Source organism: Bos mutus, chromosome 5, assembly GCF_027580195.1.
Source record: "Bos mutus isolate GX-2022 chromosome 5, NWIPB_WYAK_1.1, whole genome shotgun sequence".
NCBI lineage: Eukaryota > Metazoa > Chordata > Mammalia > Artiodactyla > Bovidae > Bos > Bos mutus.
This window is the reverse complement of record NC_091621.1, coordinates 4,775,760-4,790,874: the sequence shown is the minus strand read 5'-3', so window position 1 is coordinate 4,790,874 and position 15,115 is coordinate 4,775,760. Positions and strand designations below refer to the sequence as shown.

At 51.3% G+C, this 15,115-nt stretch overlaps 1 protein-coding gene across 1 annotated transcript in view; it reads right to left on the bottom strand.

Moving 5' to 3' along the window:
* NUAK1 (NUAK family kinase 1) overlaps window positions 1-13,934 on the bottom strand; it is a 79,963-nt gene extending 66,029 nt beyond the window's left edge. The window contains 1 exon segment of the mRNA XM_005893682.3: window positions 12,810-13,934. Within this exon segment, the coding sequence (XP_005893744.2) occupies window positions 12,810-13,052 (243 nt within the window). The 5' untranslated portion in view covers window positions 13,053-13,934.
* Between the last annotated feature and the right edge of the window lie 1,181 nt (window positions 13,935-15,115).

Here is a 15,115-nt window from a genome sequence, read left to right as displayed (position 1 = left end):
AATCCATTCAAGCGTTACAACTCTGAAAGTATTCAGTCAAGGTCTGCTATATGGCAGCTACATGCAAAGTGATGCTAAATCAGACAGACAACTTCATTCATTTACTCAAAATCTTCACCATGCTTACTATATACTAGGTAACTGTACTAGACCCTGGAAATGCAGAAAAGATGATGAATGAGGTTGCTTAGAGGTAATTACAGATGGTGACAAGAGCTATGAATGGAGCTAATAAACAAGGAAGCGGATGGAGCATGCTGTCATTAAGCTCAGCCTCTAGAGCAACACCATCCTTTAGAACTTTCTGTGATGATGGAAATTATCTTCCCCACACTGTCCGATGGTTGCCACTGGCCCCGTAGGGTTATCTAGCACTTACCATGTGGCTTAAGGAACTTAAGGTTTTAATTTTATTTCATTGTAATGAATGTTAATTTTAATAGGCACATGTGTCCACAAGAGACAGTGCAGGTCTGGAGGAGGAAAGAGATTAGTAAACGGGAAATTATAACACAAGGCACTCAGTGCTATGCTGGGGGGTGAGGGGGGTCAAGCACCATGTGTTATCAAATGCCTCTCACCCAATTACCAGATGCTCTAACATTCTCTGGCTCTGGGAATCGAAAGAACAAGGTCAGGTACAAGGCATTGTACTTGGGCTGGAATTTTTATAGGCCACGATCAGTTGGAAGTGGTATGCAGCCCGGCCAAGCCCCAGAGACCGTGGTTCAAGAACATCCCATCGTCCACCAAGCCTGCCCACAGCTGCCAAAGAGATCTCTCTCATCCCGTCATTCCGCTGACGGTCATTTTGTCCTTGGCTACAACATCCCACTGGGCCTTGCATGGATTTTACGAGATTTCTTTGCTTCAAGCATAAGTACGAATACAAGCCTCCTAAATTCCACCGGAAAATTGGTGGCTAATCCAAACATTTCATAAAATTAGAACTCATTGTGGGGCTGAAAGGAATTCAGACTGTGCTGCCACCAGAGAAATGCAAAATATTTGTTATAATTTCTTCCTTCATGAGCTGTTTCAACCAGCAAGGGCTCTTTCAGCTTGACATTAAAGAAGGCGGTGGGGTGGGGAGGGGAGGGCTGGGAGAGTTTTTGTTTTTGTTTTGTTTTCTTTGTGGTTTGCAAAAAGCATCACCAGATGATGAAAAATCGAGGAATCCTGCCGGCCTCCCTAATCCCTCGGCTAGCAGGGATAATAACTGTCCCCATCTCGGCTGCATCTTGGCTTTATAAAGAGGGTGTTTTTCCTGGAAAATTGTACTTTTGCTCCTTAACTTTCTTCTTGGGCTTTAGTGACAGAATTTTTGATATCCTGAGATTTCATCAGCAAGAGAGATACCTGCAATCATTCATTCAGGCATGCATGCAGGCAGGTCAACAATACTGATTTGCCAGGCACTGTGCGAGGCACTTGGGCTACACCAGGAGACAAAACTGGTGAAAATCCAAGCCCTGGGAGAGCCCGCCTTCCAGGGAAGGGAGACCAACAACGGAGGATTCAGTGACTCCCACTTTGAAGCAATTTGGAGACCAGACCTAAAGGCTCACCAATTGCAGAATCTGGATGGGGCTGGAGTGGAAGTCCAAATCAATCCTAGAACGCTCATCTCACAGAGAAAGTAGCTGAAGAAGTACAGAAAAGGGGATATAATTCTCCCAAGGTCAAGCGGCTCACATGGTGCAATGGAGGAACCAGCCCCCAAGCTTCCTGACCACATCCCCAGACTCCTAACACTCCACAGCCATTCAACCAACATGGACCGCCTTCTTCCTGTGCACCAGACACGGAACCAGGCACCAGGAGTAAGACATGGAACAACTGGCTTCACAGAAACAAGTTCCTCCAGTTGCTATTTTCACAAGCCCGGAGACAACAGTGAGTCTGGCTGGCTTCAGTGGGACTCCACCCCTGGCCCCCAAGTGTGTGTGAAGAACCAAAGCAGGAAGCTGCAGAAGATTCCAAGGATCCACACCCGTGAGAGGCCCAGCAATTACTACCTTGAACCTGAAGGCAGATGGCCCAGGCCTAGAGCCCAGCTCCATGACTCTGCGAAAGTCATGTGACTTCTCTAAGACTTTCCTTCCCGGTCTGCAAAATGAACATACTAATAATGCAGGTTCAAAGGAGAGAAGGCCCCTAAAGTGGTTAGAACAGTGCCTGGCATACATGCACCGTTCAATGCGTGTTTCCTGCTATTATGATCATTAGGGAAAGGATCGTCCTTCCACTCTGGACCTTCCTACACATTCAAGAAGGTGGCTACGAATCAGTGGAGATTTCCACTTCATCCCTCCCATCTCCAGGATTGATACCACCAGCTGCCAGCATTCCCACTCACACACTGATTCCCTCCCAGAGCATTCCATTTGATTCTGCCTGGGAAACAGAGATCAATTAACTGTGAGGAAGACGCAAAGTGAGGTTCTCCTGAGCGGGTGCATCACAGTCCTGCCTTTCCATTCAAACACGTCCATGTGCTGGGCTGAGCTCACCAGGTCAACCCAAGTCTCAGTCTCTTCCCTCCCACGGCTTCTGCTAAGTGAGAAAGATTCACTTTCTAGTCTACCCAGAGCTAGACAAGCTGGAATGTTACATCAAGGACCGCTGAGAGCTTCTCAAAGTTTGCTGGCAGCTCTTCTAGTTGATAACAAGAAAGTCAAGGCTGTATAACCAAAGTATCTGATACAAAGCAATGAAATTCTAAGAGATGAGAGAAAGGGAAAAAACACACAACAGGGAATGGGTCTCCTTCAATAGACGGGCGGGAGGGGTAAGTGCGCACCACAAAGGCTGGGAGGCTGGGGATGTAGAAATGACAAAGGGCAGCTGCATGTTCTAGAACCCAGAGCTGGTTGAGTTCCTCTGGGGCAGAGGCTATACTCTGTCCCCTTGCCCCGGCCTCCCCAGTGCCCACACAGTGCCTGGCACAGAACAAGAGCTCAGCCAAAATGTGCACAAATATGTTTAAACGTGCGACCTGGGAGAGGCAGAAGGAAAACTGACACCTGTTTCTACTTCTTGGAAGCCATCTAGAGTCACAGCCGAGAGCTCAGACAGACGTGAGTTTCATTCCAGCCATCATCCCCAGGTCGTCACAGACAGTGCATCCCTGGGGGCTTCAGTTCCCTCTGCAGTAAAACGGGGGCTGTGATAGCATCTCTCTTGGAGGAGGGAGGGTCTAAGAATGACCAGGAATTCAGTGAGACGATGCAGGCAACACACTTACCCCAAGGCCTGGCGGATATAAAGTGCTCCACAGAAGTGAGTCTGATGGCGTGACTTCATCTTTAAGGATGGCAGAGTAGTAAACATGAGCATCTATTCTGCCTTTTAAATGAGGCTGCCAAAAACATGCCTTTCTGTGGGGAGAGGGCCTCCTCCTTGAAGCCTTGCCTCCACCCACCTGTCCCCCGGATGAAGGAACTCCCTGGATGCCGAATGCCCCCCATCACTGCTAAAAGCACGGGACACCCAAATGCACAACAGAGAGCAGAGGTGGCCACAGGCCTCCAGCCTCCAAGGCAAAGTCCCCTAAACTAAAAGTACCCAAGGAATGAGTGAAGATCCCATCAAGCAACCCAGCAGAACATGAGACTGCCTTCCTCTGAATCCTGAATAATAACAGTCTATAATTATTGACAACCAGCTACATGTCAGGCACTGTTCTTGGCACAGTCCCTGACAACCTGGGAAGTAGGTTCTACCATCATGCCATTTTATAGATGAGAAAACTGATAGCTTCTTTGAAAGTATTTTCTAACTCACATGGGTTGTCCAGAACCCACTTCATAAACAAGCTTAAAAAGCAATGTCTGCCTTGAGCTGAAAGGAAATGCAGGCTCTCCCTACACTTGACAAAGCCTGCACCAAACAATCTTAAAAGGGTTTGGGGAGCCAAAGATACTTCCCTTTCCCGCAACAAAGAGACCTCCTGCCAAAAACCAGGCAAGAGGAAATGAAGTCTGTTTCATCAGTTCCATTCAGCAAATCCCAGGATTCTCTTCCTATGAGCTGGCAGGGACCTTGCTGAGCATTTTGTCTTGGTCTCTCGATTTATAGGTGAAGAAAAGGGATTCAACACTGGGGCACCTACTGTGTGCTGTCCCGTGCCCAGGCTGCTGGAGATACAAAGACAGCTGAGCCCCTGTCCCGCCTTTCCCAAGAAGAGGGCTCCTTCAAGAATAACACTTCTCTATGGGCCAAACACTTTTCTAAGAATTCGACAGACAATTCGTTGATCTTCACAACCACTCCCCATTTCATAGATGAAGAAACTGAGTCTCAAATTTACACAGGATGTTAGAGCAGGGTCTCAAACCCCAGTGCCTGGCTCCAGAGGCAGACTCAGAACCACTCCTTTTGTACACTTTCCTTCCACCTTCCTGTAGGAGCTTGGGGTTATGAGTGTCCTTGGCAGCTGGGGTGAATCATACATGAACTGAGCCCAATCACAATGAAATGACAACAGCCAGCAAGGATTCCCTCCAACCTGCACCCATCAGTTGCCTCCGTGGCTTTAGAGTCAGAAGAACTAGCGATACACAAAGTGTGACACCAGCGGGAGGGGACGGGATCGTAAGGAAACACTGACAAAGCAGCAGCTCCCTTTTCTTACGCTGGGGAATTGCCCCTTTGGCCACAGAGATGCAAGCTGCGCTCTGAGCCATCTGGACACCGCCCTTCCCCTCCCTTCCAGGGAAAGAGGGAACCAACCATGGCGGCCTCTTAGCACCCTCCCATTAAACACCTCCGGCTGCCCCTCAATACCTCTAAGGAAAGTAAACCAAGTGGAATTCTTTTCTCAAGTTTTAAAGGCAAATCACGACGGTGTCTTTTCCAGACATACATTAACTCTGCACTCCAGCTGGTTTACAATTCTTTAAGTACTTGATTTACAACCCAGGGAGAAAATGTTTTGAAAATCTTGCAAATGCATTTTGCATCTCAAGCTTGCCTACTCCCAGAGCTGATCACCGGGGATTCTCAGACAGGGTGGGGGATGCAGTGAAGGGGGGCGGTTGCTGGTGGCTCCCGGAAGTGTGGGAGTGACCAGGGAGACCAGAGAGTTGCAAAGAACTGCGGGAAGCAGCCGCCAAGGGTGGGAATCAGCTCCCTTCTTCCTCCCTGCAGCCTCAGCGCAGAGCTATGATGGAGAGGCACCTGGCCATGCTGGGCCGACCCTCCACAGCTGTCCAAAGGGTGATAAGGAGAGGGGTGACCCGGAAAAGGGGGAGGATGGGGGCCCAAGGGGCCTTCCCTGCTGCCTCCCACCTCCACAGACCCCTCCCTTCTCAGGACTGCTGGTGTACTCTTCATGCAGCTGTTTATTCATTCATTCATTCATTCACACTGAGCATCTACTATATTGCCTGGCTACAGGCCAGGATGCAGTGGTAAGACAGTGACCCTGCCTCCCTCCTAATGGGGGAGGAAGGGGAGGGTGTGTGTACAGACAAATCATCAAACCCACAAGCTCTGGAGGAAACTGATACAGGCCCAAGACAAGAGGATATGGAAGCAAGAGTTGGGCAGCCAGGCAGGACTTGAAGGATATGCAAATTCAGAGTTTAAGTCCTCAGCCATCCATGCGAAAGTTTAAAGCAGGGACAGCCACGACCAGGAATAAGAAGGCCACCAAGGTGCTCGTTGCTTGCACTTCTCACTAGCTCTGATTTCCAAGAGCCTAATATGCACAAGCTCTGCATCGGAAGGCTCCCAGTCCTACTTCTCATGGCAATCCCACTTTGTTGTATGTTGGCAGCCGCATTTTCTAGAAGAGAAAACAGAAGCTCAGAGGAAATATGTGATTTTGCCCAGGATCATCCAGGTGCTGAGCCGCAGGGGAGAATAGGAACCCAAGTCTGTCTGATTCTACAGCCATTTCTTCCTCCTCATTCATACCCTTGTGCTGTGCTCAGTTATTCCAGATGTGTTCATGACACGCCCCAACTAAGTCCTCAGTACCTCCATGGCAGGACTTGTCATATTCTGTTCTGAAACTTCCCACTGTCCTGGGCACTTTAGGAAGCCCTCGGGAAATATACCTTGCCAGAAGGAAAGGAAAAGATGGGACGACCCTAGTGGAGGCTGTGTCTTCATGATAGGGAATCTTTAGCCCAGCCCCGGGTTGAACATGCAGTTAAAAGTTTACTGAAGAGCCTCACTGTGAAGTCAACATCTGGCTGCCTCTGGACCATTTCCAGAGAATTTTATCAATACAGCCAGACTCTACTCACGGGTGGGTCATCTGGCCCGGCCCCTCCTGGGCCCTGGGCCTGGGATCTTCTCATTCCTGCACTGCACAGTGTCGTCTGGGCTGGCGGGATGATAAATGCATTCTGCTTTAAAGCAGATACTTCGCAAATCATAACTTACAGATGCTCCAGGACTTTCATGTGGGAAAGACAAATGAGACTTAAGCTGTCTGACTCCGGGGCCACTGAGGACAGGAAGCCACAGCCAGGACGGCTCTCTCCTCTCCACGAGCACAAGACCGAATGGGAATTCGAGCAGGGAAGGGTCTGCCTGACTTTGCAGACACTGCTATGTTACCCGCCATTCATTTCCAGCCATTGTCTTTTCAAGCCCACAAATCAGAAAGCTCTTTGAGGTCAGGGGTGATGACCTACAGCTCCCATACCTCCTGAAATAGTTACTCACTATTGTATTCCCTTCTGTGCCATCCCACAAGCCTTTTGCCCGGGACCTCCTATGTGCCTGGCACTCTGCTAGGAATGGACAGCAGATCCAAGATGGCTGGATGGGACTTGTCAGCAGACAAGACACCTTGACTCAATCCTTATCTCCTGCAGCTTCCTGGGAGGAAGTGAGATCAGACATCCTGGAGTGGTGAGGGAGCACTTCTGTCGCTGCAAAGTGAACCAGGTGACCTCCAGAGGGCCCCAAGGGATTCCAGAACCTGAGGCTGCTGAAGGCACAAAGAACTCAGTGTGTGCCCAGGAGAAGCGCTCCTGGACCTGCTTCATTAACAGACTTGTGGCCCAACAAGCAGACCTCTCTCCCCGCCCTCACCCCTGACACCATTCCGATCTTTATCTTCTCATAGCTCAGCTCTTGAGAAAACCTCCAGGTTGGCTCCCTGCTCCAAGCCAGCACTGCAGATCCCTGGGCTCGGAGCCCCGCTGTGATCAGAGCCCAGCTCAGCCCACCTAGGGGAAGGGAGCTGGCCACAGTCTTCACGTTCACACTGCCTGAGTCCAGGCCCCGACTCTGCTGCAGCGTGTGACCTCAGCAGGCTAGCGAACCTCTCTGTGACTCAGCCTCTTCATCTGGAAGATGAGAGGATTACAGGATTGTTATGAGAATTAAATTAGTTAAATGGACCTGGCACGTTATAAGCACTCAAGAAGAATTAGCTGCTATTATTTATTGTTATTAAATGTTATTATTATCCCCCTATTCCTATCTTACCTGCCTTGCCTCCTACTGCATAAAGCCCATATTCCAAGACATCTGGCCTGCTCACCCCAGAATCTGCCCTCTGCCTGAAAGCTTCCATATTTCGGTCTTTGGAAATACAAATCAAGGGTCATCTTCAACAGCCCTTGCCCTCCCTAATCCTACAGTATTCCCTGGCCCTCTCTCAATCCCCTTCCTGAACAATGAGAAACCTCTCAGGAAAAGCATCTCCTCATGGATAGTTCTCTTGAACAGGAGCAAAATACCACATCCAAATCCGGAGGTCACAACAAAGATAAAAGGTTCTCCATGTCTCCAGCAGCAGTGGGTCTCAAAATAGACTTGTTTGATGCTTCCTTGCTACTTAACCCTGGGCAAGTTACTTAAACTCCCAAGTATTGTTTTCCCCATCTGTTGAATGGGTCTGAGGTAAGTGTGTGCCTCTTAGGGTCATGGTGACAATCAGACATGAGAAAATATCTGTAAAGCACTTAGCACAGCCTGACATACCCCAAACTCTCAAAAATATTGGCTGGTAGTAATAAGAGCAGTTGTGGCATTTGAGGGAGGGGGTGTTCCTATCTAGCATGGCACTCAAGTTAATGAACTGATCTTCAATGAGCTATGTTTCAACTTGAAAATCTCCAGAAGTAATCAATTCCTGTACAGAAGAGGTACCCACAGCCTAGCAACTGCTCACTCTTGTCTCTTCCACCAGACTATAAGTTCCTTAGGTCTTATCCATGTGTATGCCCCAGAATTTAACATGGTGAGAAGCATATGGCAGATGGTAATAAATCTTTGCTGAACTGAGCAGAATTAGTTCAATATTTGTAAGTACATTTCATCATTGCTACTAGATTATAAACTCTTTTTTTTTTTTTTAGATTATAAACTCTTTAAGAGTAAAGATCATGTCTTGTTCTAGTAAAGATGTATTAAATGAGTGATGGAGAAATACCAAATGAAGAATCGGGTTTTTTAGACTCAGCCTACTCAGTTACCAGCTGTGCAACCTCAGAGAAGTCACTTGACAATTCTGTGCCTTATTTTTCTCACCTTAAGGATGGATGAAAAGTTTGGACTACACATCTGTCGAGGTCCCTTATACCTTAAAACTGGGTTTGGGCCTTAGCTGCAATATGGTACCCCAGCCACCCTGCATATGACAGTCATCCACCCCTGGTTCGGCAGGCCAGCTTACTAATTTGCACCCCTGAGCTGCAGTTTTCCAGCATCAAGCTATGAATAACTTTGGGCCAGTGCTTAAAATGCCCACTTTTAGTCAAATCAGTTGCTTTGCCGGGTAAGGATGCTCCATCACCCATCCCAAGGCATCATAGTAATTTGGGGGCACAACTGACCCACCAGCTCTGCCATTCCCATGCCAGACCCTCCCGGAGACCTGCTTCCTGCTCACACCACACCTCAAACTACTCACAAGAGATAACTTGGAGCAGAGAGAGAGTTGAACTTAGTTGACGGTGAGCTGATCGCATAACACCTCTCCCCAAAACGTTGTTTATTTTTGCTCTTGGATTTTTTGGCAATTCTCAGTGCAGCCTGAGGGTCCAGGGAGCTTGGCTCAAAGAAAATGCCATGTTATAACACAGGGCCCGCTCTGCAGCCCTGCCCGAAACTGTATCAAAACGAAAGTTGTGCAATAAACAAAGCCCAAATTCAAGGCCTTAGAAATGTGTTCAGATCCTATCAGAATCTGGCTGATGGTCTTGGCTTCCTATGGGTGCACTTCCCTAATTAACCTGAAAAGTTGCTTATTTCTCCTACCTCTCTCTGAGTGAGTTAATTGTCCAATGCATCATGCCTCTCTGATGGTCTTAAAACCTAAATGAAAGTCCAAGTGAAATGAAGGGGAAAAAAATCTGCTAAAAAAAGAAACTGAATTTGCTAATTTCCCCTTTTAAGGCTTTCTAAGGGCTTCCCTGGTGGCTCAGCTGGCAAAGAATCCACCTGCAATGTGGGAGACCTGGGTTCAATCCCTGGGATGGGAAGATCCACTGGAGAAGGGAACAGCTACCCACTCCAGTATTCCGGCCTGGAGAATTTCATGGACTGTATAGTCCATGGGGTCACAAAGAGTCAGACACAACCAAGCAACTTTCACTTTCATATAGGTTATTTTATTCAATTCTTACAACTAGTTCATGAGGTGGTACTATATTAGCCCATTTTACAGATGAGGAAATGGAGGCTTCTGAAGGTTAACATAGCTTGCCCAAAGTCACAAAGCTAGTCAGGAATCAGTCAGGATTTGAATATAAGCCAGGGCTCTTAGTCCTTCTGCCAGAGTGCCTCACTTGTGCAGCTTATAAACTCTGGAAGAAGCCACTTTGAGTCCTTTCTCATAGACATGCCCAGACAGTAGCAGCAAGACTACATTTGGGATGAAAAGGATGCCTGGAGAATGCCTGGACCACGTAGAGGGCTGGACCAGCTGACTCCAAGTTCCTGATTCTGCAAACTCTCTCTTCCGAACTGTCTTTCACAGAATGCTGATGCTCCGTGGTGTGCTGTTTGACTCAGAAGGCCATTCCAGACGTGCAATTAAAAGCCACAAGATTCTTAAACAATTCTCTGTCTCAAGGGTGCTGATTTCATAGCATCTCAGGCAGCCTAACACCCAGCACTGTACTTGGGCCACTTGCGTTGGCAAAGCAGCTGAAAGGCGCGGCGCCTCTTGGAAAGTGCTCGGAAAGGCTTGAGTACAAACGAAAATAAAGCATCACTTTGCAATTCTACCCAAAGACCTAAAAGGCAGAATTGAGACAATGTGCTCTGAATTTGGAATCGCACCTCAAAAGCAAGTGGATATTCAGTGTATCCTTGGAACCACAAGAAAACTCCAAAGTCACACTTCAGATGAAAATTTCTTGCTGCTCTTGACAGATTCTGAGTCACCAAGCACTGTACAGGCAAGAACAACTTGCTGACCAATTTTTTCTAACGTATGTTTTATTTTCTGTCCAGTCAGGCATAGGGAATTTTCCACCTGACAATTTCTGTTTCTCACTTAAGGTCTGACACCATCTGTGAGCAGTGTGCTCCACGAGGGGGGCTGAGGGGACGGAGTTGAAGTCAAGGAAGCCTTCCCTTCACTCAATCTGTTTTCTCATCTGCTTAATGCATCTACTTAGATGATTTTGCTAACATCCTAAGCTTATCAGGTAGAAAGCAGTCTGGGGATTGCCAGTTTCTGGATGTGGATCTGCTACCAGATTGAGAATCTTTACATAATCTTTGAGTAAAACAAGAGATTGAGCTGTAATGAGTAGCACAATGGGAAACTGAACGGAGAGCTGGACAACAGAGGAGGACCCAACAGCTTGCTGTTGTGAAATGAGCCTCTTCCGTTCTCAGGGCGCCCCCTAGTGGCCATTCGATTAAATTCCGAAGGAATGTTCAGAGTTTCTGCAAATAAAGGGAAAGAGACACCCACCACAAGAGAAAGGCAGGCTCGCGCCTACTGATGCAATCAGTCCCTTTCGTTCTATCCTAGTCCGTGGATCAGACAGCTATCAGAGGGAATACCTGAGGCCCCAGTGAAGCTCAGAAAGATGTCTGCCATAAGACAAGCTTTCACTCTTGCAGTTGGCGGCAAGCTACTCAGCCTTCCGGAGTCTGTGCCCCCTCACAGATCCCAGACACACCCTTACCACTCAACCCCTCACAAGCTCACATCCTCAACCTGCAGCTCCAACCGCGTCTGGTTTTCATTACTCCGCTTTCGAACTTCCCAGCATGATTCTTCAACAGCTATTAAGACAACATGAGCAAGGAGCTAGGCTTAGGTTTTGCTTATTCAACATCCAGCCTGGGGAATATCACCTCAGACAAAAAGCATGAATGAAGCGCACGTTTCTCAGCCTCCTCTTCCACAGACCTTCGAGTGTGCTCCTCAAAGGACATTCCTGCATCTCCTCTTGAAAATTTTCAATCTACAAAAATGGCACCTGCCCTCTCGACTACTTGCTATAGATTTTGTTGATAGGAGACAGCTTTAAAATACTATGTACAATCTCTCAAATTTCCAGTTAATCTATAATGGACTTTAATTTTTAGGATCTGGGATAAAGCTGTATCAACCCAAAGAGTGAAGCCTAGAATGAAGGAATTATCCAGATAAACCAATATTTGAGAATTGGACTGGCTGAACTTTCTGATTGGTGTCAGGTTTTGTCCACAGAACTGTCACTGCACAGATGCAAAAGAAAAATACTGACATCAACCCACCACTTACTTTATTCAGCAGCCCATTTTGCTTTTCCCCTGTGATCATTTGTTAAGTTTATAAGCAACCCTGGGCTCCCAAACACCCCCCAAAAGTGTGCACAAGGAGTTTCATAATTACTTCCTGACTTTGGCCCTCAATCGATTAAAATCCATCTGATAACGCTGAAAATGAAAGAACCATGTTAATTTTCTGCCACACACCACACAAAATCTTTCTACAATAGTCAGTCACTTTAAACCCAACCCTCTAGCCACAAGCAGCGTGGATTGCAAGGGCCTGTTCTGCAGAAAGGAAAATGACAACAAGCCAAAGTTGGGACAATGCAAAGACTCCAAAGCACTCAAGATGTTACTTGGGGCTGAGTAAATGGCCTTAGGACCCTGGCAGGGTTACAGCTGTCACAAAGAGTGGGGAGGCTGGGTCAGACCCCTTACACAATACAGCAGTCTTGCAGCCGGGGCCTGAAAGGCCATTGAATCTGCAACTCAGTATGGCTATCCATGCCCTAGGCATTTCAGTCCTTCCAGAAGCCAGCAGCAAACTGTCACAACCCTCAGGCATGAGTGTTGAACCTTCACTTCTATTCCCTAACCTTCTCTCTTAAAAACAGGCAGGAGTCCGTCCTCCCTTGCAGCGACCTCAGCACCGCGGCGACGGGGACTGGGAGGATGAAGGGGAGCGGGGGATGGGGGGGGGGTCTCATTCATCCATAGGATACGGGACCAGGCGAACCAGCTCCGAGCTGCGGATGTGGCTGTGTGTGGAGTTACAGCAATAAGGCATTCCAGGGCATGAATGCGTGCCCGCGAGGGAGACCCCAACGGTCCCGATGGTGCAAAGTGTTTGCAAATCATAAACACTACTTTGCTGCTGGGATCAAAACCCCCAAAATATGCGCAGACAGGATGTAACAAGTGTTTCGGGAGAAAGACACGCCTGAGCCACGGGGGGCTGGAGCGGCGGGGGCGGGGGTGAGAGTGAGGAATCTGTCTGGGGGTTCCGGGGAAGCCCCCTCTCGGACCAGAGACCCCCCCTCTGCGCCCCCAAACCCCGTCGCGTGAGCGCTGCGTCCCCAGCCGCGTCTAGACCGAGCCCGCCGGGTGTCCCCCCAACTCACCACTCGGCCCGAAAACCTCTCGGTGGCCCGCTTGACTTTGCCGTAGGTGCCTTTGCCCAGGGTCTCCTGCAGCTCGTAGCGGTGCTTCAAGTTGTGTTTGTGGTGATGCCGCTTCACACCGTGCGGCTTCCTGGGTTCCGGGGTCGCCGCCGAGGGGGCTGCACTCGCCCCCGCCTCCGGCGGAGAGCCTGGCGCCCCCGGCCCCAAGTCCGGGCCGGCCGCGGGCGCAGCGGCCCCCTCCATGTCCGAATGCAGGGCAAGCCGGGCCGGAGAGGGCAGGACCGAGCACAGCGCTCGCGGTGTCGGGGTCCCCGCCGAGAGAAAGCGGGGCGCGCTCAAGGTCGCCCCCGCAGCATCGGGAAGGCGGCCGGCTCCCGCCGGGGCTGCGGCTGGGTCACTGGCGGCGGCGGGGACTGCACATCTGGCGCCCCCGGCGCGCACGATCCGCGCACCGCCCAGCGGCCGCGGCGAGCTGCGGCGCGTCGGGCGAGGTGGCGGCGGTGGCAGGGGAGGCGGTGGTGTTCGCAGAAGGGAGGGGAGAGGGGTGGCTCCGAGCGCAGGAGGGGGAGTGTTATGTGGGGCGCCGCGCCCCCAGACCCCTCCCCGGGAGGACGCGCAGACTGGGCGGGCGCGGGGGCGGGGGCGGCGCGCGGGCCGGCCCCCGGGGAGGGGGGCTAGGGGCGGCGCGGCCGGGGCTTCCCCCCACCTCCCGCCCGCCTCCCGGGCCCGGGGCCACCCCGAACTGGGAGGGGGATGGAAGCGTGTCGCGACTCGCCCTTTGTGCAGCGCCGGCTAGGCCGTGCCGGCGGCCAGGGGGCTTTGTCCTCGCTCGGCTGGGAAAGAGACGGGGGGGTTCCCAGCCCGGGCGCCCCCTCCCCCGGCTCGCCCTCCGCAGCCGCCGCCGCTACCGCGGGCTCTCCACCGCCGCCGCCTCCTCGGACTCCGGCTCCGGCCGCTCGGCCTCCCTTCCTGCTCGCGCCCTGGCTGCGGCGGCGACGGCGGCGGCTCGCCGAGCCCCGGGGCCGGGTAGACGAGAGTGCTCGGAGCCGGGGGCCCCCGGGGCCCGCTGGCGATCCGGCCGGGGGCGCTGCGGGCTCGGGCGCCCCTTCATTTTCTTTTGGGTGTCGCCGCGGCCGCCAGGCCGGAGACGGGGAGAGGTGGGGGAGGGGAGGCGCGCGGGTGTTGGGTTACAGGCGGTGAGTCACGGCTCCCCCTCCCCCGCCGCGGTGCGCACCCCCTCGCGCTCAGCCCAGGCTGCCACCCGCGCCTCGCAGACCCCTATCCCGGCTGGCGAAGGGCTGCTCTCCCGGGCCGGGGTCGGGGCAGCTGCGCGCCCCTGAAAACCCCAAGAGGGGCGCGTTGACCTCGGCCCCGCGCCCTCGCCGGAGAAAGGCTAAGGCGGGGAGGAAGGGAGGCTCCGAGGCTGAATCTGCGGCCGGTCGCCGCACTGCAGCCTTCCGACACTATCCAGGACTCCCGCCTGGGAGAGGAGGAGAGTTGGGTCGCTAGAGGTGCCTGGATGCAGCTGGGCGCCTACCCTGCCCGCCAAGGCTGTGTTTGGAGGTGGGCAAACCAGGGACCTCGGATGGAGCAGGGCCTGAGACTAGCTAAGCCAGAGGCGATAGGCAGGCCTCTTGGCCCCTTGGGCGTTTGTATTTCTCCTTTAACTGAAATGGCCAGATCCTGGAGATGGTACCCGGCACCCCACCCCCACAAGCGAGGGTCAGGCAGGAACGGCTACGACTGTGGCAAGACTGCCACCTTCTAAGAAGTAGCAAGGGAAAATAAGGAAGAAGGCAAGAGAAAAAGAAGGCTTCGGGAGTTGTTTCAATAGTGTGGTATACCAGACTGGGATGGGAAGAGTGAGGGGTGAGGAATGTCTGGTGCGTTCTGCAGATGGCGTGGTGGTTCATTTTTTCACCAGTGAGCCGGACTCGCCCTTCCTCCGCAGCTCTCAGGTTCATCCCTCTGCATTCCTGCTGTCTTCAGGCCTGTCTATACCTTATCACCTTACCCTGGATCCCGCAACAGCACGTCCTCCCTGCAAGCCCCCTCTGCGCTGCCAGAGTAATAGCCTGTAACACTAGTCACCATAATGTGTCCTCCACCCTTGCAGGGTCCCCCTGCCTGCCTCCTGCAACTATTCTGCTTTTATACAAAATCTGTAGACTTTGCATATGTAGATTAGAAAGTCAGTATAAATAACATGCAGGTTGAGCCTGGCTTCCTAGTGGCTAGGCTGTGTGACATTTGTCAAATGACTTAACCTCTCAGAGCTTCAGTTTCTTCTTGAAGTATAGATTACT